This window comes from Equus caballus, chromosome 1 (genome assembly GCF_041296265.1).
Source record: "Equus caballus isolate H_3958 breed thoroughbred chromosome 1, TB-T2T, whole genome shotgun sequence".
Taxonomy (NCBI): domain Eukaryota; kingdom Metazoa; phylum Chordata; class Mammalia; order Perissodactyla; family Equidae; genus Equus; species Equus caballus.
The window spans coordinates 195,277,899-195,305,552 of NC_091684.1; the positions used below are offsets into that span (position 1 = coordinate 195,277,899).

General features: G+C 36.7%; 1 protein-coding gene across 6 annotated transcripts in view; it reads right to left on the bottom strand.

Moving 5' to 3' along the window:
* The window catches only part of MDGA2 (MAM domain containing glycosylphosphatidylinositol anchor 2), a 782,115-nt gene that overhangs the window by 233,440 nt on the left and 521,021 nt on the right, over window positions 1-27,654 (bottom strand). For all 6 annotated transcript variants that reach the window (XM_023624618.2, XM_070275008.1, XM_070275000.1 and 3 more), the window contains one exon: window positions 23,939-24,208. In XM_023624618.2, the coding sequence (XP_023480386.1) occupies window positions 23,939-24,208 (270 nt within the window). The remainder of the gene's footprint in view (window positions 1-23,938; window positions 24,209-27,654) is intronic.

A 27,654-nucleotide genomic window follows, 5' to 3' on the forward strand; every position in this document is an offset into this window, starting at 1 on the left:
TCATTTGCCTGCATCATGAGGTGGAAGATCCAAGCACAAAGCTCCAGCGAACAGCTCCGAGTGCTCAGCTGGAAGCTCCGTGGACCAGGGCCCAGGAGCAGGGCAGACAGGAGACAGAGCATTAGCAACCCAGCCTGGAATCTGCTCAGCCCCTGGCTGAACTGAAGCCATAAAATGGCACACTATCTGCCAAGCAAAAAAGAAAAGAAAAGAAAGAATATTTCTGAAGAAAGATAACAGAATTCTGAGCTAATTTTTCATATAGAATAAGTGGCATTCAATAAGAAAATAAGGTTTGTCAAGAGACAGGACAAAGGAATAACAGCAGATCACAGATAATCAGGACACTGGAATTCTCAAATAAAAATACTAAAATAGCTATGACTGTAATGTTCAACAAAATAAGAGAAAACACTGGGGAAAGCTAAATGAAAAGATGGAAAGTTTCACCAGAGAATTAGAATCTCTAAAGCTAAATCAAATGTAAATTTTACAATGGAAAAATAGAATAAATGAAATTAAGAACTCAGTAAATATATTTAATAATAGATTAGAAGCAATAGAATACAAGACTGGTGAAATAGAAGATAGGGCAGTAAGAAATATTGAAGCATAGATGGAGGAGAAAAAACAGGAAAAGAGAGGAGAGAGCATAAAAGATAGATGAAATAGTGAAAAGTCTAATGTAATTGTACATGGAAGCAATGAAGGAGAAGAGAAAAGGAATGGGATAAAGAAAACAGACTAAAACCCACAGATTCAAAAAGCTGGGAAAAATCCAAACAAAGTAAACACAAAGAAAGTGAAAGTCACACCTAAGCACATATTGGGAAAACTATTAAAACATTTAAAGGTAAAGAGAAACTCTTAGAAAAGCAGACAGGAAACAAAACAAAACAAAACAAAATAAACTACACAAAAAGATACACTCAAAAACATTACAAATAAATTAAAATGATAACTTTAAAATTGCAATTATATTTAGTGGAGGGAATAGAAAAAATTGTATCTACTCTATATTCCAAGAAGTAGATGTTCCTCATGTTCAGATAACCCAAACAAAGGCAGAAAAAGCCAAAAAACAGAGAAATGGAAAACAGGGAACAAACAGAAAACAAAAGATAAGTGGCAGGCTTCAGCTCTAACAGAATTTCAATAACTCCATTCTATGTAAGTGGTGTAAATACATCAATTAAAACACAGATTGGCAGAGTGAATTTAAAAAAAACATGACTCAAATATATACTGTCTAAAAGAAATACACTTCAAATATAACGATATAGGTAAATTAAAAGTAAAATATTGGAAAATATTTATTATGCAAACTTCAGTCAAAGTAAGCAGAAGGATATTGTAATATCAGATAAAGTAGACTTCCCAGCAAAGAAAACTGCTAGATTCAGAGAGGGATACTATATATTGATGTTGGGTCAAACCACCAAAAAAGCCATAGCAATTCTAAACGTGTATGCACCAAGAAAACTGAGCAGCAAAATATGTGAACCAAAAACTGAGAACTGAAAGGGGAAATAGACAAATTTGCATTGTAGTTAGAGACTTTGACACCCCTTCCTTAAAATTGATGGAACTACTAAACATCGAAACAGCAAGGATATTGAAGAACTCCGTCAACCAAGAGGATCAAGGTGACATTTACAGAATGTTATAAATAGCAGAAAGCACATTCTTCTCAAGTGCCCATGGAACATACCGAAATAGACATATCCTGCTTACGAAACAAACCTCAATATACTTAAATGAACTGAAAGTCATCCAGAGTGAGGTCTCCAACCATCACAGAATCAAGCTAGAAATCAATACCAAAAAGATAACTTGAAAATCACCAAACTCCTGGAAATTGAAGAACGTAATTCTAAATAATCCATGGGTCAAGGAAAAAGTGCCAAGGGGAATAAAAGAACACATTGAACTGAATGAAAATGAAAATAGAACATAAAATTTGTGGGACACAACTAAAGAAGTGCTAAGAGGGAAATTACCACTGAATTCATACAAAAGAAAAGATGAAACATCTCAAGTAAATTATCTAAGCTCCCACCTCAAGAACTCAAAAGAAGAGTAAAATTAACCAAGACAGAGTCATGAAATAAAAATAATTAGAATATGATTCCATATATCATTCTCTTGTTGCCAGTTTTCAGAAGAGAAGTATTCAGTATTTTACTATTAAGTATTATCTTAGCTGTAGGCTTTTTTGTTGTTATGCTTTATCAGGTTGACTATTCCCTTCTATTTCTAAAATTGATGAATTCTGATCTTAGCAAAATTAAGCTAGAATCTACAACAAAAATATAATTTAAAAATCCTATGTGTTTGGAACATGAGCAATATAATTCTAAGTAACCCTTGGGTCAAAGAAAAAAGGTCACTGTGGAAATTAGAAAGTATTTCAACCTGAATGACAATAAAAATACTGCTTATCAAAACTTGTGGGATACAGCTAATACTGTCTTTGGAAGAAGATTTATAGCCATAAAGCCTATATCAGAAAAAATAGAAAAGGTTAAAACCAGTGAACCAATAATGCTATAAGAATCTGCAAAAATAACTAGCATTTTAAATCTAAAGATATAGAAGGAAGGAAATAATGAAGGGTAGAAATTATTACAATAAAAAACAGCTGTACAACAGAGAAAACTTTAAAAAAAAAGTGTCAAAGGTGATTCTTTAGAAGAACTAATGACATTGAATGACCTCCAGCAAAACTAATCAAGAAAAGCTAAATGGAAAAGACATAAATTACCAATATCACGGTCCCATTACACATTTTAACAGTGGCACGTTAGAACTACCTCAGACCTGCCCTTGACAGCAAAACATGCCTATGTCCACCCAACCACACAACTGGAAATTGGCCGTGGTCTGATTATACACACCACGGAAATTGGCAAAAACTCTTTTTTCTAGAAAAAAATTACTTTTTGTAGAAAACTGGTTGACCAGAACACCAAGCAGACCAAAAAAATATTAAAAAGATAATGACAGTAATTATAACAATTTTACACCAATAAATTTGACAATTTAAATGACATATGATTCCTAGAAAAACAACAAAACCTGAAAAAGAAATAGATGCTTTAATAGCTCTATATTTATCAAAGAAATTCAATGTGCAATAGAAAATCTTTGTACAAAGTAATCTGTTATCCCAGATGGCTTCTCTTAAGAATTCTTTTCTAAACAATTAAAGAGAAAGTAACATGGATTTTACATAAACTTAAGATAGCAGAAAAGAAGCAACGTTCGCTGACTTGTTCTTTATTATCTTTTTTGGTAGTGAAGTATAATTTACATTGAAAAGCTCATACCTTACTTGTACGGTTTAATCAGTTTTAAAAGGTCCGTAGCATTGTGGGACTCACTTCTCTATGAAAATTTCCAGGAAATTTCCATCATTGCATTAGGTTCTTGCAAGTCCCACCCCAGTGAATAACCTCTCCCCAAGAAGCAACGACTGACACAATTTTCATCACCAAAGATTATTTTCTCTATATTAGACTTTGCATAAATGAAATCATCCAGTATGTACTTGTGTACATCTGATTTATTTCACTAAGCATATAGTCATTGTGATTCATTCTGTTGTTTCAAGTACTATTAGTCTACTCCATTTTTATTTTTGCAGAATAGTATTCCACTGCACAAATATATCACATAGATTATTATCTATCTATTTTAAAATTGATGGGCATCTGGGCTGTTTCAACTTTTTAGCTACTATGAAAAAGACATACTTTATTGTACAGGGATTTTTGTGTACATGATTTTAATTTCTCTTTGATAAATACCTAGGAAAGGAATTGCTAATTTATAAAGTAGATTTATGTTTAACTTTTTAAAAGCTGCTACACAGAATTCAAGAAGGGTTTACTATTTTATACTCCCATGAGCAATTTATGAGTTCCAGGTGCCCCACATTGGTGAGGTCAACCATTTTCATGTATCCATTCTAGTGAGGGTCTTCTAATACTTCATTGTGGTTTTAATTTGCATTTCCCCAATGACCAGTGATGTTAAGCACAATTTTTCATGTGCTTATTCTGGCCATTCATATATCAGTGTGTATACAAATCTTTTCCCCATTTCAAAAACTTGGAATATTTGTTGTTTTACTACTGAGTTACGAGAGTTCTTTATATATAATCAAGATGTAAGCCATTTGTCATATATATGTAATGAAAGCATTTTCTCCCAAACTCTGTCCTGTGTATTTTCTTAACAGTGCCTTGGTAAACAGAAGTTTTTAATTTCTATAAAATTTAATTTATCCATTTTTGATGGTGATTAAGCTTTGTTTTTCATAGGTTCACTAAGAATATGTCATCAGAGAATGATGACAGTTTTACCTCTTCCTTTATAATCCATAGGGTTTTATTTCTTTTTCTTGTCTTATTTCACTGGTGGAAACTGCAGGAGGTGTAATGTTAAACGGATGGGGTAAGAATGGACATCAATGTCTTGTTGCCAGTTTTAGGAAGGGAAGTATTCAGTATTTGACTATTGAGCATTATCTCAGCTGTATGGTTTTTTGTAGTCATGCTTTATCAGGTTGACTATTCCCTTCTATTTGTAAATTTGATGTTAAATTTTAATAAATGTTTATTTCTATTAATTGAAATATTAATATTCTTTTTATTTTAATCTTTTAATGCAGTAATTACATTAATTGCTATTTGAATGTCAAACCAATATATATTTCTTGGATACCAGCCACTTGAAAATTCTCTATTTTCCTCTTTATATATTTGTGGAATTGAGTTGATAATATTTTGTTAGTATTTTTCTGTCTACACTTATGGAGGGTATTGTTATTTTTCATTTTTTATAATATATTATTGTCTGATTTTGCTACCAGGGTGATGGTGGCCTTGTAATCTGAGTTGGGGAGTGTTTTCTCCTCTTTTGACGTTACATGTTTTGTTTGTGTGTATGTAGCACTGGGATTATTTATTCCTATACATTTGGTAGAGTTCACTAGAACTCTGGCTACATTTTCTCTTTTGGAAATTCTGAGATCATAAATTCTCTCTTTAATGGATATTAAGGTACCTAGCTTTTGAAATTCCTTCTTATGTTAGCTTTGATGAGCTGTGCTTTGCAATACATTTGTCCACTGGCATAAAGTTTTTCATAAAACTTCCTCATTATCCTTTTAAGTTTGTAAATTCTGTCGTAATGTTATCTCTTTCATTCCTAATGCTGGTGATTTATATTTTATTCTGTTGTTTTCTTGATCAATCCTTTTAGGAATTTATCAAATGTGTTAACATTATCAAAGAACACATTTTTGGCTTTTTTATTCTCTCTGTTGTTTTTCTACATGTCATTGATATGTGTTCTCTTTTTTTATTATATTCTTTCTCCTGCTTTGGGTTTGATTTCTATATGTCCCACAGATTCTTTGTTCCACTATTCTTCCTTTCTTGCATTTTTCAGCATGATTCAATTATTTGATGATATTTAGCACTCATTAAAAATTAGCTAATTATGAATAGAAGAGTATCATCAAAATGACAGTAGTAAGCATAGTACTTAATGGTGTAATACTTAAAACTTTCCCCTTAGGATTGGAAAAAAGAGAAGGATACATGAAATGCTACTGCTATGAAATGTAATTTGGACATCTTCGACAATAAAACAAGTCAAGAAACATATATAAAATATGTAAAAGTTAAAAAGCGATATATCTTTCATTATTTGAAGCCAGCATGATTGTGTACATAAATTCAAAAGAATCTAAGTCAAATTATCATAATCAATAAGTGAATTTAGCAAAGTTGAGTAATACAATATCAATATACAAAATCATTTGTATTTCTCCATACCAACACAAAATAAATAGGAAGTGAAATTTTTAAAATGCTACTATTTGTAATATGAAGACCAACAATAACAAAACTCTCAAATACTAGCAATAAATCTAACAAAAGATATTTAAGGCCACTCCTCTGAAAACTGCAAACTGTACTGAATGAGTTAAAGAGGACAAATAAATGAAGAGATAGACGATGTTGATAGATTGGAAGATTTACAGAGTCAGTTCAATCCATATAAAATTTGAGGGTTTTTTGGGGGGGAGGGGTAAAGTAGAAATTGGTAAATGGCTCATAAAATATATATGGAAACACATGGGGTCAAGAATATCCAAGGTAATCTTTGAAAAGAAAAAAGCCAGAATAGTTTCACTAACAGATTTCAAAGTTTAAAAATGTTACAGTAATTGAGACACAGTAGTATAAGCACAGAAATAAACAAAGACCAATAGAAAAGAAATGGGTCCAGAAACACAGACTCATAGGTGTCTGCTCCTCTGATTTATGACAAAGCTATCGCTGCAGTACAATGGGCAGGAAGGCTCAATCGTATAGGTGGTGATGAGTTCACTATATATTCAAGTCGAAAAAATTACCTTTATTCCTACCTCAAACCATATAAGAAAATCAATTTGAAATGGATTACAGATCAAATGTTGTAGGTAACTCAATGAAACTTTTGGCAGAAAACGTAAGAGTATACTTTTATTATCTGGGATTAGGAAAAGATTTCTTAAATAGGACACAAAAACGCACTGACCTTAGGAACTTTTTCAATAATTTAAACTTCATCAAAATGAAGCACTTTATTCATTATAGGGCAACATTAAGATTATGAGAAGGTAAGCCACACAGTAGGTGGAAATATTTTTCAATAAATATATTCAATAAATGACTTCTATCCAAATATACAAAGAACTGTACAAATAAGGAAGGAAAAATACAACCCAGAAGGGGGACAATGGGCCAAAGAATAGAAAAGGTGATTGTCACAAAAAAGATAATCAAATGGTCAAAAACATTTGAAAAATTGCTCAACTCATCCATCATAAGATAAATGCAATTTAAAACCACAGTATGATCCCATGACACCAACTAGCATGATTAAAATGAAAACTACAGACGATATCAGGTGTTGACAAGGACGTGGAGCAGAAGGAATGCTCGTGTAAGTGTAAAGTGAAAAATTGTTTGGCATTAGGTACTAACATTCTCTTACCCTACACTATGACTTTGAGGTATGTACCCAACAGAAATTCATTCATACGTTCACCAAAAGACTGGCACAAACATATTTATAGTACGATTATTCACACATGGTCTCAAACTGAAAATAAGGCAAAAGGGCACACATAGTCAAATAAATTAATTCTCTTATATGCATACAATTTAATATTATATTACAATGAAAATAAAAAAATCCTTCCTACATACAGTAGCATATGAATCTCATACACATAATGTTGAGACAGAAATCTAGAACAAATTGCATTGTATAGTTCCATTTATACAAAGTGTAAAACAGTAAAACTAATCTAAGATGTTCAAAGTCAGAATAAAGGTCACATTTCAGTGACATTATGAGAGAGGGGGAAGAGGGCCATTCATTTTCTACTTCTCAATAGGGGTGCTGGTGACACAGATGTGCTCACTCTGTGACAGTTCATTGAGATAAATACTTATAACTTCTATAATTTCTGTTACATTTTAATAAGATGTTAAATTAAAGTAGTATCTTACACTGTGTCTTTAAGATAGTGCTTTAATATACTCAGATTCTATAATCAGCACACAGGAGGGCATCGTATGACAATAATTATATTAAAACTCATAACAAAAGCACAGGGACACTGAACCTAGACTTCTACTACTGTGAGAGGAAAAGTTACCAAACCAGAGCTTTTCTATCCAAGCAAACATCATTTATTTCTCTGAACACTCACATCAAATAAACTTCTAAATTAACATACCAAGCGCAGTTTGTTAATCCCTTTCCTTCTTGAGTTTTTCTACATCTGTCAGAGGAAATTAATAGTCGAAGTGAAATGAAGTGAAATGTGCCACGCTAGAAACAATCCTTCAAAATAAATTTCTGTAAAGAAAGTTAGCATTTAACTCATACCAAAAGAAGGAGCCATAAAATGACATTTTATGCCCTCTTTAGACCACACACCCCCCAAAAGGCAGGACACTTAGGGGAAAAGTTAGGAAGCAGATTGATGGGAGCAACACAAATATCCACTTTTTCCTTTTCCATCATCTTGGTTTCCATGTCTTGGATAACCTGACAAGATACCTTCTAGTGCTACTGGAAACGTGGAGATTTTATAGGAATCAGAAGGGCCATAAATGACAGCACTGTGCTCATCCACACAGCCCCCATGGGGCTCAGTGGATGACATGGGGGCTGGAGCACATCTCAGAAGGCTAAAAAAGAGCTCTTACTATTAGAGTAAAAATTAGGTTTCAAAATTAGGAAGCACCTTGAACAACTTTGACAAATGAGGCGAGAGATGTTAGCAAATGAAGCACAGAGGTTCGGAGGAGAGAGTCTAAGACATTGACCAGGTGAACAATTGAGACTCACGGAGAGAGACCATCATAACCTGGGAGATCGCTTATAAACACGGCCACAGAGAAGGGTCATTGTTCTAAGTCCCCAGTAAGCTCTTCCTATGCAGTGCCAGCCTTTTCCCAGAAGACTAGAAAGACAAATGTCAGGTTAAGAACTACTGACACCTGAAACTGTAAGAAATACCTCAAGAATGGTTACAATCTGATGTTGATATTGTATCAAAGTGTGCAGTGTTTTCTGGAATTAACTCTGGGTTGCTTTTATTTTTATTTTGTTGTGTGTGCATTGAGTGTATATCGTTTCATGCACCTTTTAAATTGGTTATGAGGGAAACCTTTACCTACGCCAGGGTTTCTCAACAGCAGCTCTCAACATTTTGGACAACATGATTCTTCTTTGGGAAGCTGTCCAGTGTACGGAAGGATGTTTAGCATCATCCCTGGCCTCTATGCTTCAGATGCCAGGAGCACACCACCACTCCCAGCCATGACAATCAAAAATGTCTCAATACACTGCCAAGTGCCCCCTGAAAGGAAAAACTGCCCCAATTGAGAAGCACTGATGTAAGCAGACAAATAAACTAAATCAATGCCATCTCTCTCTTTGGTCTTTGTTTTTTTGCAATGGGCTCTCATGGGCTCTCATCAACCACTAAATGATGGCTGAAACTTGAATGTGAACTGTATCACATTGTGCATATTAATTAAATAAGGGTACGTGGGGCATAAGTCCTAGAAAGAAGCATGGGAAGACTAATCCTGATGTTTGTACGACTAAAAAACTCTTCTATAACTAAACAAAAAGTAACTAATTTTATCATAAAGTTTTAAAAGTATTTTCCCATCTTTTGGATTTGGGAAATTAATTAATTAGCTTTGTAACAAATTTATGGACTTTCCATGGATAAATTTTCTCTTACCGGTAACTAATACTTGATTGATCTTAGATAAATTTTGGTTAAGATGGATTTGAATTCCTAGGTTGATGATTTCTATAAAGATGCAATTTTCAGATAAATATATCTGTTGAGGCAAAAGGTAAGAAAAAAAAAAAGAAAAGATTCTTTGAAAGCTAACATTAAGAAATGATCTTATGGAGTCTAGAAGAGGAATAATTTGAAAATTAGGCTTGATTGAGTCTATTTAGAAATTTCCTGAAGCATTTAGAAAGAGCACTGGTGTTGAAAGAATATTGGACAGAATTCAAAGGGAAACAGAAAAGCATAGCAAACAGAGAATTTGGCAGGTTGATTCATCCCATTAAAAATCACATATAAAATCTTGTGCCACTCAAGATTGCAAAGTATTAATTTTTTTTTATGAAGATTAGCCCTGAGATAATATCTGCACCCACCTTCCTCTATTTTAGATGTGGGACACCTACCACAGCATGTCTCAATAAGCAGGACGTAGGTCTGTGCCTGGGATCCAAACTGGGGAACCCTGGGCCACCTAAGCAGAGCGGGCTAAGTTAACTGCTATGCCAACGGGCCAGCTCCCAAAATATTAATTTTTAGCATTCTTTTGAAATCACAGAATAAAATGTATAAACTACTTGATTTCTGAAAATATTCCATTATAAAAGATGGAGGGTAAACATATATTTTTCTTTAAATGGCTACCACAGTTTCTAACATTTCATCAATAAGAGTAAGCTCAAAAAGCTAGTCAATGTCACAACTCTGGGCAGCAAAGGAAAGAGATACTTTATTTCTAAATATGTAGGTATTCTCACTTTTCAAAGACCAGCTCAAATGCCACCTTCCTCTATGAATTTTTCTTCTCTCTCGCCAATCAGGATGAATCATTTCTTCATGAGAGCTTGCTCCAACACACTGTGCTTCTGCTGTGAACTTAGGATCTTCCTAATGGTCGGTGGCGGTGGAGCCCAGATGTTTTTCTCCCTGTAAGTGTAAGAACTCCATGGGCTCCGGATCCGCACTGAGTCCTCTTCTGTCCCTTATAGCAACTGATGCAGATCTAGTGCCGATGGACATTTTCTAAACATTTATTGAAATCACCACTTACATTTATCTTCCTGGTTTAATATCCTGAGGTAAGTCATTAATAATTTTTAAAAACAGAACTTTGCTTTAAAGTTCAGTGTTCTTTAATAATTATATGTTAATATGTGTAAATCTGTAGAGCCGTGCACTTGTACTCATGCATGTGTATGGGTACATTTGAAACAGAAGTAAAGAGTGACTAAGTCCAGAAATGGGCATAGCTCAGGGAAATCGTGATTGTACAGAATCATGGATGGTTAGACCGCAAGCGTCTAGAGTTCATGTGCTGCAATTTCTTAGGTGTAAAGAGAAGTAAGCAGAGGCCGATTTGCATGCTCACGATCTGAGAGCTAATTCAAGGGAAGTCAGACCACATCACAGGTCTCTGTCCCCATCCCTGACCGCAGACGGACCATGTAATCCAACTGACTGAGTGTGGTGAGCCGCAAGCCTGGGAAATGATCACTCACTGCAACAACAGGATAAAAAACTTGAATTAGGAGTTTTCAAATCAGTATCATTGTTTTGTCCCCATTTTACAACTGTAGGGTATCCAAAAAACAATGACCAAAATACTCCCAAAATGACAGAATTCCTTCAAAGAAACTCATTAAAGGATTTTAAAAATAATGTTAGTTGAATAAGATTTTTCTTTTCTGGATATTAGCAGGTATGGACTTTTCAAGCACTACTAGCAATTAGCACCCTCCTTTTGGCTAGAGTAAATAGGACAGAGACTCCATCTGCCAAGCAGGACAAGCTAGGTTTCAATAAAACAAACGTATCACTCCGTCATCTCTATGTCATTACATAAACATAATTATAGGATTATGCAATATCCAGACAAACTTTTTCATTTGAAATTGTATTTTATGATGATTTTTCATATGTTATTTCAATGAACAAAGATAAATTACATTTATCCCATTTATAAAAGGAAACTGTGCTATCTATATTCAGATGAGAACTACTGAATTTGATAATTTTTAAGTTTTGTGTAGCCTTGATTAATTTTTAAAAAGATAATAATGAAACAATTGCAGAGCTACAAAACATAATATAATAAAATTCTCTCTGGTGTTTTTGGGGAGATGTAATTACTACAGAATATTAAATTGGGAAAATAGAAATATAGCACTTAATCTACATGAATAATTGGGACACCTGCACACAGCAGACAGCTATCTCCTGGAGAATGTTAAAAGATTGGTTTTCTACAATATCAGCTATAATCATTGGAGTGTTAACTAAGGTAACACTGGTTTATAACATTATATAAATTTCAGGTGTACATCATTATATTTCGACTTCTGCATAGACTACATCTAGTTTCCATCTATCACCATACATATGCACCTCTTCACTCCTTTCACCCTTTCTCTACTCCCTTCCTCTCTGGTAACCACCAACCTGTTCTCTGTGTTTGTTTGTTTATCTTCCACATATAAGTGAAATCATACAGTATTTGTCTTCCCCTCTCTAACATATTTTGTTTAGCATAAATGAAATAAGTCCATCTATGTTGTGGCAAATGGCAAGATTTCATCTTTTTTATGGCTGAGTAGTAGTCCATTGTACACATATACCACTTCTTTATCCAGTTGTCTGTTAATGTGCGCTTAGGTTGCTTCCAAGTCTTGGCTATTATGAATAATGCCGCAGTCAACATAGGGTTGCATATATCTCTTTGAATTAGTGTTTTAATGTTTTTGGAACATCTATTTCTATCCAGAAATAGAACAGCTGAATCCTATGGTAGTTCTGCTTTTAAGCTTTGACTAAATGAAATTTTTTATCCATATTATTTTCCATAGTGGCTACACCAACTTATATTCCTCCCAGCAATGCACAAGGGTTCCCTTTTCTCCATATACTCTCCAGCACTTGCTATTTCTTGTCTTTTTAACAGCCATTCTGATGGGCATGAAGTGATTATCTCACTGTGGTTTTGATTTGCATTTCCCAAAAAATTAGTGATATTAAACATCTTTTCATCTGCTTGTTGGACATCTGTATATCGTCTTTGCAAAAATGTCTGTTCAGATTCTCTGCCCATTTTTTAATTTGATTGTTTCTTTTCTTGCCGTTGAGATGTATGAGTTCTTTATATATTTTGATATTAACCCCTTTCCAGATACATGATTTGCAAACATCTTCTCCCAGTTGGAAGGGTGTCTTTTCCTTCTGTTGATGGTTTCCTTTGCTGTGCAGCTTTTTAGTTTGATGCTGTCCCATTTGTTTACTTTTCCTTTTGTTTCCCTTGCCTGGGGAGACATATCCAACAAGCTACTGCCAAGACTGATGTCAAAGAGTGTACTGCCTATGTTTCCTTCTAGAAATTTTATGGTTTCAGCTCTTACATTCAAGTCTTTAATCCATTTTGAGTTAATTTTTGGGTATGGTGTGAGATGTGTGAGATAATGGTCTACTTTCATTCTTTTGCATGTGGCTGTCCAAGTTTTCCAACACCATTTATTGAAAAGACTTTCCTTTCTTCATTGCATGTTCTTGGCTCCTTTTTAAAAAATTAGCTGTCTAAAAATGTGTGGGTTTATTTCTGGGCTTTCAGTTCTGTTCCATTTGTCTGTGTGCCTGTTTTTCTGTCAATACCATGATGTCTAGATTACTATATCTTTGTAGTATACTTTGAAATCAGAGTGCAACACCTCTAGCTTTGTTCCTTGTTCTCAGGATTGCTTTGATATTTGCGTATTTTGTTGTTCCTTATAAATTTTAGGATTCTTTGTTCTATTTTAATGAAAAATGTTATTTGGATTTTGATAGGGATTGCATTGGATCTGTAAATTGCCTTAGGTAACATGGATATTTTAACTATGTAAATTCTTCCAATCCACGAGCATGGAATCTTTATTCTTCTAGTTGATTTCTATTTCCTAGCATTGTGTTTGGAAAAAATGCTTGATATGATTTTAATCTTCTTAAATTTATTGAGACTAGTTTTGTTTCTCAATGTATGGTCCATTTTTGAGAACGTTATATGTGCGCTTGAAAAGAATGTGTATTCTGTAGCTTTTCAATGGAATGTTCTTTATAGAGTATGGCTGTCCCCACTTTCTTTTGGTTGCCATTTGCTTAGAGTATCATCTTTTATCCCTTTACTCTGAGCCTCTGTTTTTCTTTGGATGTGTCTCTTGGAGACACCATATTGTTGGGTCTTGTTTTCTAATCCATCCAAGCTGCTCTGTATCTTTTGATTGGTGAATTCAATCCATTTATATTTAGAGTGATTATCAATAAATGACTTAATACTGCCATTTTGTCTTCTTTTTCTGGTTGCTTTATATTTTCATTGTTTCTTTTTTCTTGTGTTTCTGTCTTCCATTTCAATTTGGTGGTTCTCTCTGATGTATTTCTCAGTTTCCTCTTTTCTTATGTTTTATGACTCTGCTCTGAATTTTTTTTTATCTTGTTACCATGAGGTTTCTATAAAAGATCTCATAGATGAGATGGTCTTTTTTCTGCTGATAGCATTTTATCTCCATTTTGTCTTGTGAGTCCATTACCAGACAGCAGTGGTTTCAGTTATTTTCAATGCTTCCTCTCCCTTTGACCTTTGTATTACAACTGAGTGTTTACTAACCTATTCTGATATACAGTAGAAATTTTCTGATTCTGTCTGTCTATTTATTATCTTGCTTAAAGCTCTGTACATCTTTGTCTTTTCATTTCAGGCAGGAGAGCTCCTGTCAACATTTCTTGTAAGGCGCATCTAGTGGTGATGAATCCACTAAGCTTCTGTCTGGGAAAGCCTTTATTTCTTCTTTGTATCTGAAAAACAACTTTGCCAGATAGAGCATTCTTGGCTGACAATTTTTATCTTTCAATATTTTGAATATATCTTTCCACTTTTTCCTGGCCTTCTCCTGAAAAATCTGCTGATACTCTAATGGGGGTTCTCTGGTACTGGTTTTTTTCCCTCTGACTTCCTTCCATATTCTTTCTTTGTCATTACCTTTGACAGTTCTATTATCATGTGTCTTGGGGAAGGTCTTTTTGCATTGAGGATAAGTGGGTGTTCTATTAACTTCATGGATTTTATATCCAGTTCCTTCCCAAGATTTGGGAAGTTCTCAGCCATTATTTCTTTATATAAGCTCTCTAGTCCCTTCTCTCTCTCTTCTCATTCTGGGATACCCATTATCCTTATGTTGCCCTTTCTAATGGACTTGGATAATTCTCATAGAATTTCTACGCTTTTAATAATTCTTAGTTCTCTCTCCTTTTCTATCTGCATTATTTGCAGGTTTCCTTTTTCGATTTCCCTAACTCTCTCTTCCATATGGTCTACTTTATTTCCACTGCTTTCTAATGTATTCTTCATCTTATTTATTGAGTTCTTCAGCTGCAGAATTTTTGTTTTGTTCTTTTTTCAGCGTTTCAATCTCTTTGGTAAAGTATTCCTTCTGTTCATTGATTTTATTCCTGAGCACCTTGAACTGTCTTTCCAGTTTTCTTGCAGCTGATTGAGTTTCTTCATGACAGCCATTTTGAATTCTTTATCAGATCAATCTTCCATGACCTTACGTTTGGTTTCTGGAGAATTGTTATTTTATTTTTGTGATACCATGTCACTGCAGCTTTTTGTGCTGCTTGCTGAGTTACTCCTCTTCCAATGCATTTGTAGCAGCAAATACTTTTCTTATTTATATAGAGCTTTGTTTTGATTCAAACTTTTCAAGAGGCTGGAGGTTAAGAGGCCTTTCTTTTGTTTTTCATTAGGTGGTGCTATCGTCCTAGTTTTGGGTTCCTCTTACCTGAGCTACCTGTCTATATTTGAGGATCTGCACACTCCACCCTTCACTGCTTCTATTCACGGTGTTGCTAGTACTCTCATCATTGTTGCTGGCTGAGCCTCTGGGAGTCACTGAAACCCTGTTGTTGCTGGTATTGCTGAGGTCACTGGCTTTGCCTCCAGGAGTACAGGGATGGGTGACACCTCCACCTTTTTTGGGATCACCTGGGTCAGAAGCTCCATTGCCATGGTGGGGTGAAGGGGAGGCTGGGGAGGGAGCCAGGTTCAAGGGGCACTGCCACTGTTTTTGCCCCTTACCTTGTGGCTGCAGGTGCTGCTGCAGTTGGGATTTTGGAATCCTGTGTACACCTTCACTGCTGCTGCCAGGCTCTGAGCCATGGCTGGGAGCCCAGGATCATGGGGCCCTGCCTCCGCCACTGCTCTGCTCCCTGTGGCTGCAGGTGTCACCGCAGCTGGCTAGTCAGAGTTACATGACCACCTCTGCTGATGCCCACTGGTTCTCCAGGTCTGGGCACGGCTAGCTCAGTCCAGGATCCTGGGCACTGCCTCCACTGCTCCCTTATGGATACTCATAAGTAATTTACATTTAGAAATGCTTTAGAAGCTAAATTTGATCAATCTTTTCTGGAAAACTGCCAATTAACTCTGACTGACTTTCTGATCAATAGCTTGAAGATATATACCTTTCAGCAAAAACAGTGAGCATACTTCTAACTATAGGTCACTTGTCTTGTTTATGCTGCATATTTTAATGGTGCAGTTATTTTGTATCTTTGTCTTTTGTGATTGAATGGGTCACTTCTAATTAATAGAAATTCTGTACAATTTTTGCACAATTATTTGTAAAATAGGCACTAAAAGGTCATGTTAAGCTTTTCAAAATGAAATATTATTAGAAAATTATACACGATAAGCGCTATGTTCGTTAGAACTTCAAATTGAAGTATGTTCACTATTGCTGGAGGAAAAAATTGTTGATTAACAAAAACACAGAATATCCTCCAATCAAAAGCAATTGTGGGGGCCCGCCTGGTGGTGCAGCGGTCAAGTTTGCATGTTCTGCTTCGGTGGCCCAGGGTTAGCCAGTTCGGATCCCAGGTGCGGACACGGCACTGCTTGGCAAACCATGCTGTGATTGGTGTCCCACATACAAAGTAGAGGAAGATGGGCACAGATATTAGCTCAGGGCCAGTCTTCCTCAGCAAAAAGAGGAAGATTGGCAGCAGATGTTAGCTCAGGGCTAATCTTCCTCAAAAAAAAAAAAAAGAATTCTATAGTGTTAGGAATTTGTTTCTATATAAGATTAAAAATGTATTCAATTCACATCCAGAAGAACCCTTAGTAAGGCTCCAGCAAGGCAAGGAGAAAGGAAATAAAAAAGACGTTAGTGCAATTTTGGGACAGGGTGACTATCTATTTTTAAAACCTGGCAAAATTGTGAGAGGTACTATGGTCCCTTGTTTAGGACAGTGGCCCTGGACTCATATTGTGAGGGTTTTGAAAACCAGCTCTGCTGCTTAAATGAGGCTTGTTTTGCAGAAGTTAGTGCTCCGTCCTCAGTTTTACTTTTATTTAAAATGAGAATAAGAATATCTTTTACCTTGTCAATATTTTGGACTGATTGAATAGTTAATGTACGTAGTGTGCCTGGTTGCCTGCACACAGTAAGTGCTCAATCAGTATCAACTATCACTGTTATCTAGACAGACCGGCACACTCAAAGGTTCTAAGTTTTTCTCATAGAATTTTATAATTATAAGGATTTTTGCAATAAGCCTAAAGATCCTTTTGAAATGTTAGCAGTGCTAATATTTGACATATTTCCATTAAATGAATTCTGAACAAATATGTTTAATATCAAAATTCAGGTTTTTAAGGAACTCAGCCCTTTCATGTGGATAAACTAGAGTTTGGTAAATCAACATTTTTCAGAGGAGAGGGTTATGACGTTCCTGGAGGTTACAATATATTTCTGTGCAGGTAGAAGAGTGTAAATTCATGCCTCACTGAATACATATTGACTTCTTCCATAAAGGTTAAATCTATTTCAATATTGACATCTTTTTTTTTTTGTTTTCTTTCTCCATGTTAGGAACCTGAGATCACAGCCAACAAAAATTGGCTGGAGTAATTCTAAAATTAAAAGAAAAAGCTGCTTATGATGTCACTTTGCAGATGCCATGGGTTCAAGATGGGGGCTGATAATGTTAAGGAGAAAGAAGAAAATACTAGAGGCATAAATGAGCACCGAGGCAGCACGGGGGGATGACGTGACGAACACGGTTGGTGGAGTCAACTACATATTGCGGTGGCTTTGAAACATGTCTGCACATTATTTGACACTCCTCCTTCAAAAGGTGGAGATATTGGATCCCCTCCCGGAACCAGGCCAGCTTCGTCACAGCCTTGATGAAGAGAAGCATTATCGACACTGCATGATGGCAGAGGCCAGGGAAGGAACCCCGCAGCTCTTGGGACCCTGGTGAAGGCTGGCTGCAGAAGGCTGGCTTCCTCGAGGCTGTCATGCGGACAAACCCCATAAGACACCACCGAGAGTGAATGAGAGACAGAACCAGAGAGACGGAGACAAAGAGAGACCCACCCAGGAGCTCACTATTGGAACGTCTTAGTGCAGGCCCCAGATATTTAAATGAAAAAGTCTTGAAGGTAATTCCAGCTGACGCCACCTTCTGTGTGCAATTATATGAAACTCTGAATTTCTTAGCTGAGCCTCTCAACCCCCAGATTTGTGAGCAAAACAAATGATTGCTACCATGTTAAGGTATTGTGTTGGGTGGCTTGTGACAAAGCAACAAACAAGCAGAACAATGGGGCCTTTTCAATGAGCTAGTCAAATCACACGGATATTTAACATTATTTAATATGTATGTAGAATTTACTAATTTTGATTAATATCATTTAATATGTACTTAGGCTGTCAAAGGGAGATAGAGGTCAAGAAGAAATATACAATATAAACCAGTGAGCTTATAAAAAAGATTCATTCCCTCTACATGTATTTATTGGGCATCAACTATCTGCTGAGTAGTCTTCTAGGCTCTAGGAGTACATCACTGAATGAGACAACAAACAGATAAATTCTTTGTCTCTATAGTCCCACGAGAGACACAGACAGTAAAGGAAGAAATACATATAAAATAACTCCAGGTAATCGCGTGATACGGAGACACAATACATCCTGCAGGGATTTAAGCATGGGCTACTGAAGGCAGAGTAGCCACAGAGGACAGCTCCTGGAAGCTGGCACTTGACTGCTAACGTTCCAGGCTGAAAGGACAGCAAATGCTTTAGTCCTGAAGGATGGTATGTCTAAAGCAGAGTAGGTAAAGAGGAGAGGGACATGAAGAGACAATGAGGAATGTGAATTCCACTTTAGGTGAGATGGGAAGCCATGGGAGGGAGCTGATCAGGAGAATGAGACAAACTCAACAAGTCTGGCTCTTGCGTGAATGTAAGAGAGACAGCTAGCTGTTGACAAAAATCCATGCCCTCCTATTCCTGGGCACACAGGAAGAATGCATTTCCAGACTTCATGTCGTTGGGTGTGACTATGTGCCTGAGGTCTAGCAACAGAATGTGCCTGGAACTAAGGCATCAAAATCTCCATGTGAGCTCATTCACGCTCCTTCCTAATTACGGCTGACAGGGATGGGGGTAACACTTAGAGACACCTCAGTAGCCACAGACTAAAGATAGCAGAGACACCACCAACCTAGGTGCCTCAATGGCTGCCTGGAGCAGACTCTCTATGCCTACCGCCCCCCACACCAAACACACAGACACCACTAGCAGCATTATCAACTAAGAAATATCCCAAACTCTCTCATGGAAAAATCTAAGGTGTTTTTGTTTTGAGTAATTATATGGATGGGTCTATCTGTTAACTCAGCCTAGTGTACCTTATCTAATATAGTGGATAAACAGCCCTTTCTAAAGAGGGGCTGGAGTGGAGAGAAAATTAATGAAAAGGTGATTTTAATTAACTAGAGGACATGCATTGAGAGTTTACGCAAGGTGGGTAACAGTGAACTCGGCCAGATATGGTCAGATCCAGAGTACAGTTTGAAGAAAGAGCCAAGAGGTCTCACTGATGGATCATCACATTTAAGAATGTCAGCTAAAAATTTTGAAAATTCTTATAATTCTTCTATATTCTTGTGAAACTAGATAACAGAATAGACTTCTCCTGACTCACTTTTGACTGAGAACAGAATCCACAGAATTCCATAGTGAGTATATAACAGATCTCCTTCTTATGCAGGATTTTGAAAGGAAATGAAAGAAACTCCATTCCATGATTCTTGGACTTTAAAGATAATTAAGCATAGAAAAAGGGTCAGAGACCAAATTTGATAAGAAAGATACCTTTGAAGAAAATTGTGAAATGCAGCTTTTCCAGGCTTGAGGTGGTGGAAGGAGAAACTATTTCATCTCAATCCTACTGAGGGACTTTTCATGGGACCAGTCAGAGCTCTGAATATTTTCCCTGAAATGGTGCCTGACATATCTCAGGAAACCAAAACCTGCATGGCAGTAAGGTGGAGGTGGCCACACTGGGATTCGTGTGCTCTCACAGTTTGCTGGTAAGCATTTCTGATACACAGATGTGAGTTACACAGGAGGAAAGGTAGTGTGGGCTTGTCTTGGGCTCTGTTTTGTGGGCTGACTGGAGGAAAGAGAGAAGCCCTCAGTAGAAAGATACAGCAGAAGATGCTCAAGGTATGTGGCACATTCATGGACTCTTGGGAGATTCCACCAATAGACATCTCTTCTCGATCCACACAGATGTACGTCTCTTCTAGTAGAGGAATCTCCCAAGAGTTCATGAATGTGCCACATAAGAAAAAACTGCTTTATATAGAGACTTCCCCCAAGCCTGGGACATCAGAATGTAGCTACCTGGTCAGGGAGGGGTAGGTGAAGAGGAGAGGGGCAAAGAGACAGACCAAGAGGAAGAGGTCAACCATAGAAGCCGCTCCCCTCCCCCCCCCCCCCCCCCCCCGCCACTTTCCCCACACAGGTCTCCAGCCCAAAGTGGACCCAAGTGGGGTGGGGAGAAAATTTTGCAATAAATCAGGTTTAGAGTTTTATTCCTATTTTGGATCATGCATCCAAAACACTGAACTAGCAGTGTGCTTGTGATGTGAATGTACTGTAGGGCTCGGTATTTCTAACAATGAGCAGAACGGTTATGGGGTCTGCCTGACTTTTTTTCCTAAAGCAAGGGAAGATTAAGCCACTGAGTGAGATTTAAAGAGACCACAGGACAGTAAAATACAGTAACGTCTTGGTCATGTTATGAACCATGCTTGTTTGACACAGTGGTTCAACTCAGGACAGCAGAGGAATGTGGGCATTTCTAAGCGTAGTGAGTCACAATGAGAGGACTTCAGGTGGGACTGACACGTCATCTCACAGGAGTTTGGAAAGCACGGAGCTCAGGCCACCCAGCATGGGACCAGAAAATCAACATAATTTTCTTATCAAAGATATTAAGCAACTGCTTCTCCCGTGACTTGGGAGAAATGTGGCTTGGTCACTGCCAGTTCTTAAAGGATCACACGCAAAGACAGTGCAGCTATATTTATAAATGTTCTAATGAGATATTAAAACAGACGAGATTCCTCTTCATTTGGAGCTTGTTATCTACACAGAGTGTTGTCTACAGTATTTACTTAATACAGTTCTCTGTCTTAAAAAAAATCAAATGACGGGTTCAGAAATGTTTCTAGAGGTTTATTCCTTTCTGCAACCTACACTCTTATTTTGTCCACAGATATTCTCAAATAGTAACGGGAATTCTATGCACAGAATATCCTGGTGCTTGCTCCAAAAATCTGGTCTACAGATCTTGATTTAATTTCAGAAAAGAACGGGAAGAAAATAAACCCAGAGCTCTATTTCCACTGTATCCACGGCACAGTTCATCTGAGACACTGCAGAGGCCTACAAATCAGAAGACTTGAAAAGAATTTCTTTGATATAATAAAAAGAAAACCATTTTTCTTTAACTGAATTTCTTGGCCTTTGTGGCAAGAGTATGATGCCTCCTTTTACTCTAGCGGTTTTTCTCCCCACAGTTTAATCTAGGACCCGTTAAGCAAGGCTATTTCTATATTCAGTGAGATGACATACAAACTCAATTTTATGAATTATGTGAATGCCACTGCTGAGAGGTTGCACTGGTAATATAATAGGACTATGCAATTGTACACTGCAGATGAATCAAAGGCATGAGAAAGAAATTATAAATTGGAGAAATACATTTTATGGGCATTATTTATTTTAGGTCATTTGAGTCAAAGTTGGAAACTGTCCTTTGTAAGAACACTGATGAAAACTGCTAGACGGGATGGGGAGGAGCAAGCCCTTGGGAGCAGATCCTTGCTGTGGCCTGAGTCAGTCCTTTCCTGACTCAAGGGGCCTCAGCAACACAGATATTTTATGCTGGACACATTGCCAGTGGTACATGAATTCTATATACCTACAGATGATCCTATGGTCAAACTAAATTTAATGCATCATTTTTTTTCTAGTGTGTTCCTGCCCTTGATAAAATAATGGAATAAAAGATTCTACATTGCATGCATAACACTTAAGGACATTTTTGCAATGCTTTAATCAATCTCACAATTATTATAGCAAGATTTCGTAGCATCATTTCATGGCTACTTGGAGAAGCAAGTATTTAAAAGCAAATGAAAAGCAGAAATAATAAACATTGGTGATTTGTACAGTTTTTTCCCTTTTTTTAAGTTTTGGGTGGAGGGAAAACAGAACCTGGTTACTCACTGAGACAAGGCTTAGATATCCAAAATAGGAACGTGGAATACTTCCATTTGCGGACCCTGTCTTTTTATTTATTTGCATATATTATCCTTTGTATTTGCCCCTTCCTTACATAATTGTAAACCCCTCTGAGGGTAGGGATGTGGTCACTGGTCTTTGTGGTCACCCCCAGGCATCCCTTACACAACTGCTGAGTCCTGAGCATATGGTCTTTGTCCAGTGAAAGTCTCTTAAACAACTGACATAAAGATCACATTTCACTGATCTTAAAATCCTTATTTATTTTCATATTTCTAAAATCAGGATGCATCTTACATTCAAAACCCTCTTGCAGTTGCTATCAGCAAAGCACAGCAGTGGTGACCTGGCTTGAAGGAAACCACAGAGACAACATGTCTCTAGAATTCCGGGTGATAAATGTTCTTAATGAGAAAGAAAGCAGCTGTGTAGAAAACCACAGGCATCAAAGACTGGGATGAAAACGGGTTTAGAAGCTGAGTTGGTTCTGAGTCTGAAGTTTTAAGAATAATTTAACCAATCTATTTTTATTTTCCTTTTTATGTATGCTAATGGGTATATATGGTTTAGAAGAAAACCTAAGTATAAACCAATCTGAAAGACGTCTTTCAATAATATTCCACCTCATAAGAAAACATTGTGGTAGCTTAATTGGTCTTACGTATTTTGATACATAAAATAAAGGTACATCCTGCAATTACTTAATGTTGTTTGGCTTACAATTTTGTAGAGATAGTGTGCTATTCACAGTGTCTTGATTTACACTATCAGACCTTGCAATACTTTGAATAGAGTATATCTTTGGCCAAGTAGCATATTCTGATAGTTTGGATGATAACAGATAACTATGGGCCCTAACAGCACCACAATCTATGTTCACAAAATCATAAATGCTAACCTCGACATGTTTTGCTTCCATCAATCCTCCATCGTGAGAAATTTTCATTTGTCTCCCAGAAGGGCCTTCTTGGCCATATGGATATCTATTTTAACTTTAGGGGCATCCATGTCCATCTTCCATCCCCAACCCCAGACCGTGCCAGGTGAAGTGAGACATGAAGAAGCATGTGCCGTCCTTGCACAGTGACTTTACGTCCTCTGAAGCGGAGAGATAGGTCTCCTCTACACGTAGCACCAGTGCACCAGCTGGTAGCAGCCGCACTGGAATGTCAGTGCTACGACTGACTCAGAGACCGACCTTTTACATCAGTTCCTTAGATAAACTTTGACCTTCACTATCTCTGACTTTTCCTTATCTTTCCCTGTTTATAGGCTGTTTCCAGCCTATAAAACCCAGAGTAAACGTCATTAGATATTCCTAATGACCTCAGCCAGAAGCTACTATAATTTTTTTTTTATATTTCTATTGCTTTTGCTTATGCTTGCCAAACACTGTATCATATGGCTATTAATTGATATACTATATTTTCACTATCTGGCAGCAGAATCCATGAGTACAAAGTAATGTTTTATAGATCCCTAAATAATCGCACAATTTAAAGCTCTTCTTGTAATTGGGATTCAATAAATGTTTACTAAACATTAAACTGATACATTTGTTAAATCCCTAAACTAATACACAATCTGTATAGCGATACTTAAAACTCTATGCCACATTTGTATTTTAATAATTTTTTTTTACTAAGAATGTGTTATAAAAACTATTCAGTGGTATCACTAAGAATATGTTATGAAAACTATTCAATGTAAATATCAAACATTGTTATTAGGATTTAGGAATTTTAAGTTCCATTTATAATTAGACATCATTGATCATTTATAAATACTTTTCTATGAATGTTACATATGTAGGCAATATTTGAGGAACATTGAAGAAATATTTCTATACCAAACATTATTTGCTTTGTGATAGCCTGACTGTTCCAGAAATCTATGTTGTCACATTCCCTAGGCAAACTTACCTCTCACAACGATGTTGGTGGACTTTTTTGCAGGGTTTCCCACGTTATTATTGGCGATGCAGCTGTAAGTACCAGCATCTTCTGAGGTGATAGCAGGTATGGTCAAAGTTCCTCCATTTAAAACAGTCTTTTCAGGCAGAGTCCCAAAGGACCTAACCCAGGTGAGAGAGGGTACGGGCTCTCCTCCTGTCGTAACACACACTAAGGTTATGGCCTCTCCAGGGTTTACAACTATAGGGTCATCCACCAAGAGTTTAATTGACGGAGATGCTAAAAGACACAAACAAAAGGACATGCGCCTATTTAGATACACTACTACTAGAATTCAACAGCATGCTTCACGTTCATTCAAACAATTAAAATAAAAGACTGTCCCCTTTCTGCCAAAATTATATTGAATGGGTCAAATTTAAACCAGATGTAATGGTTACATATTTTAATGATGTGGTAAAAACCTGTAGAACTGTATTAAGAATTTTACACATGCAGAGGAGAATTAAAATTTATGGGTTTCTGGATTATTGTTCCAAAATCAGAATGACAAGAGGTGTCAGGGCCCATAATGTACAGAGTTCATTGACCTCCCCACCTTCCAAGGACACTGGGCCTTGACCCTACGTAAAGGAATGTGTCTGAGTTTGGGGCCAAAGATGGCCACTTCAGCTCTGACTCTAAGGCACGAGTTACAAAGAATAGGTTGTGCGTCACATTCCTTGTCTGGGCTGGCCACCCCCACGGACACCTGACTGGACTTCAGAAACATCCCATCCATGGGAACAAAAATGATAGAAGCACCCCATCCATGGGAACAAGAAGAAATAACCCAAAATATGCAAATGTCTGAAACCCTGAGTCAGAACCCAGAGAAACCTTAGGATAAAAGGGAGTCACAGGCATAAAACAATTGGGAGTCTCACTGAGGAAAGGACGCTTTGCCTCAGACCCAGACAATCGGCACTCCCATCGCCATACACACTATTGGGACTTCCCCTGCTGATTGTGGTGTGGATGTTGTAAGCACCGATTTGCTGTTCCCCTTTCTCCCTGCTCCTCGTTCTGTTTTCCTTTATCAACAAACTTTGATTGCTTAAACATCCAAGTAGGCTTAGTGGTACCTTGCCCTTTGCAGCTGTGGACAACAAGAGGGATTAAAGTTTTAAACAAAAATCCCTTTCTCTTTTCATGCTGACAATCGTCATTTATTTTGACATTCCAGGTATAAATTTTGTAGCTGTTTAGTCCTTGTATTTTCACAGTGAAGATGGTCAATTATTTAATTTTTGGATTATTCTAAGGTGAAATGATAATTTTTGCAACTTGAACACAACCAAGTACAAGATTAAGGCATACATCATCCCAGTCTTTTACCAAAGAGAGGCACCTCCACCCTCTCTGTTCACAAAGGTCTAGGCAGTGAGTCCTCATAACCACTGCTTCAACACTTAGAAACAAAAAAGAGCTCGAACATAGTACTAAACTATGCCTGCCACCACTGTCATGCTTGGGTTATAATAATCTCCTCAGTGAAAATAAGTCATTTGTGATCTTTAGGTTAAAAAATACAAAGATAAATATCCATTCAATGAAAAATGCTCTGTTAGAGACTTTTCATCAAACACTCAAAATAGAAACTGCACAAAAGCCACATTCACAAACAGCACATTTCTCCTGCTTACACCGCAGTGCTGGAGGACATGATGCATCCCTAAAAACAACGGGGAATGCTTTATGCTGGTGTTTGAGTTCACCCATTCAGAGATATTTTGTGTCAAAGTTAAAACTGTATTGTATGAAGTTAACCCATACTAGAAACACAAAGTATTCAACTTTACTGTGATTGTTTTAGATATTAACTTCTGCTTAGAGTTGGAGAGTGGTTTTTTTTTCAGAATAAAAGGTAAATTCCTTGTTTGGTTCAATATTATCTACCTTGTTAAGAAAAAGAGAGAGAGAGAAGGGCAGAGGAGAGCAGGAAACAATTCCATATAATGGTTCTGTTTACAATAACCATGGGAAAGGCATCGAATGCCTGGATGACCCCTTTAAACATCACTGAATGCTGGTCCTTGTAACGTCACTTTAAGTAGTAAGTAATTTTCTTTCTTTATTTTTTCTTTTTGAGGAAGATTAACCCTGAGCTAACTACTGCCAGTCCTCCTTTTTTTGCTGAGCAATCCTGGCCCTGAGCTAATATTGTGTCCATCTTCCTCTACTTTATATGTGGGACGCCTACCACAGCATGGCATGCCAAGCGGTGCCATGTCCTCACCCGGGATCCGGGCCAGCGAACCCCGGGCCGCCAAGAAGCGGAACGTGCGAACTTAACCGCTGCGCCACCGGGCTGGCCCCCAGTAGTAAGTAATTTTCAAAGTGCCTCTATAACCCTTGTGAGGTGTTAACTTTCGATAATAAAGATTTATGATAAAAAACCTGTTGGGCAATGCACATAGTGAAAATCATATGCAAAAGGCATTGCAGTTTGGCAGAACAGAAAGCATCTCAAATTACTTAATGTTGTTAAACTGATGGAAGATATTACTAATTAAATATTTTGAAAATAGATATTATACTTAATTATTGATATGTCATTGTGAAAAAGTAAAAGAAATCCCTACAGCCCAATTTGAGGTAAATAGTATAATCCTATACAGGCATTAGTTAAAATACAATTGTAGAGCGTCCAACGTTAGTATCATATTAACAAAACTCATTAGTTTTATATCATATTTTAGTAAAATTAAAAGTCCCAAGACCTACAGGCCATTAACAGCATAAGTTTGGACTATGGAAACACACAATGGTGACATTAAGTCAAGAAATACCGGCCTTGAAATTGACTTGCATAAGGATGTGTTGCTTTTCTATTAGATAGACAATACTTAAAGAGAAATGTAAAGAAAATTTCAAAGCTCATAAAATAATACATATATAACAGGAATATCACTGTTTTATCTATAATGCATTGTGAAACTATTCACAATTTTATTTAAAAATCCTCCCTTTTTAAAATCTGAATTGAAAACAGAGTGTTGTCCAACCTAGTTTTATTGAAGATGGCATTCATTTGCTCTGTTATCCCTGATATTGAAAATAGTCCAAGGAGACCACAAAAATGACTAATGATTTCAAGAACTTAAGAATATTCATATAATTTTAATATCAAAAATGTCTGGCTTTAAATCTTGAAAAGATAAAGGGGAAATTACTGTCATTTTTGTTCTCATGTCTTACTTCTGATTCTATAAATATCAGCTTTCTTGAACTATGATGCTTTGCTTAAAAACTACAGAGACATTAAGATTCACCAAGTTTAAGTGTAAATCACACCCTAGAGAAAAAAGTTAAAGTTGGAAAAAACAGAAAAAATTTTCATCTAAAATTAAAATTATTTTTAAGAAGAGATTTAATATTGTATAGATCCTTGGCTAATTTGGGGGTCAATAAAAAGTAATGCAAACATCCTGGGCTAGTTACTCCCTTCTCCCCAGCCTCCAGAGCCCCCGAAGTTCCCTCTCCTATCACATTGTACAAGATTAGCCAGGCTACCACTGCTCTTCTTCAGCCAGAAGCAAAGTGGCGCGATGGCATTCCCAGATGTATGGTGTGATGGTTGAGTGGTCAGAGCACAAATTCTGGAGAAAGACACCTGGGTTCCAATCTTGACTCTGCTGTTATTTAATAACTCTGTAAACTTTGGTGAGTCTTTCACTCCTGAG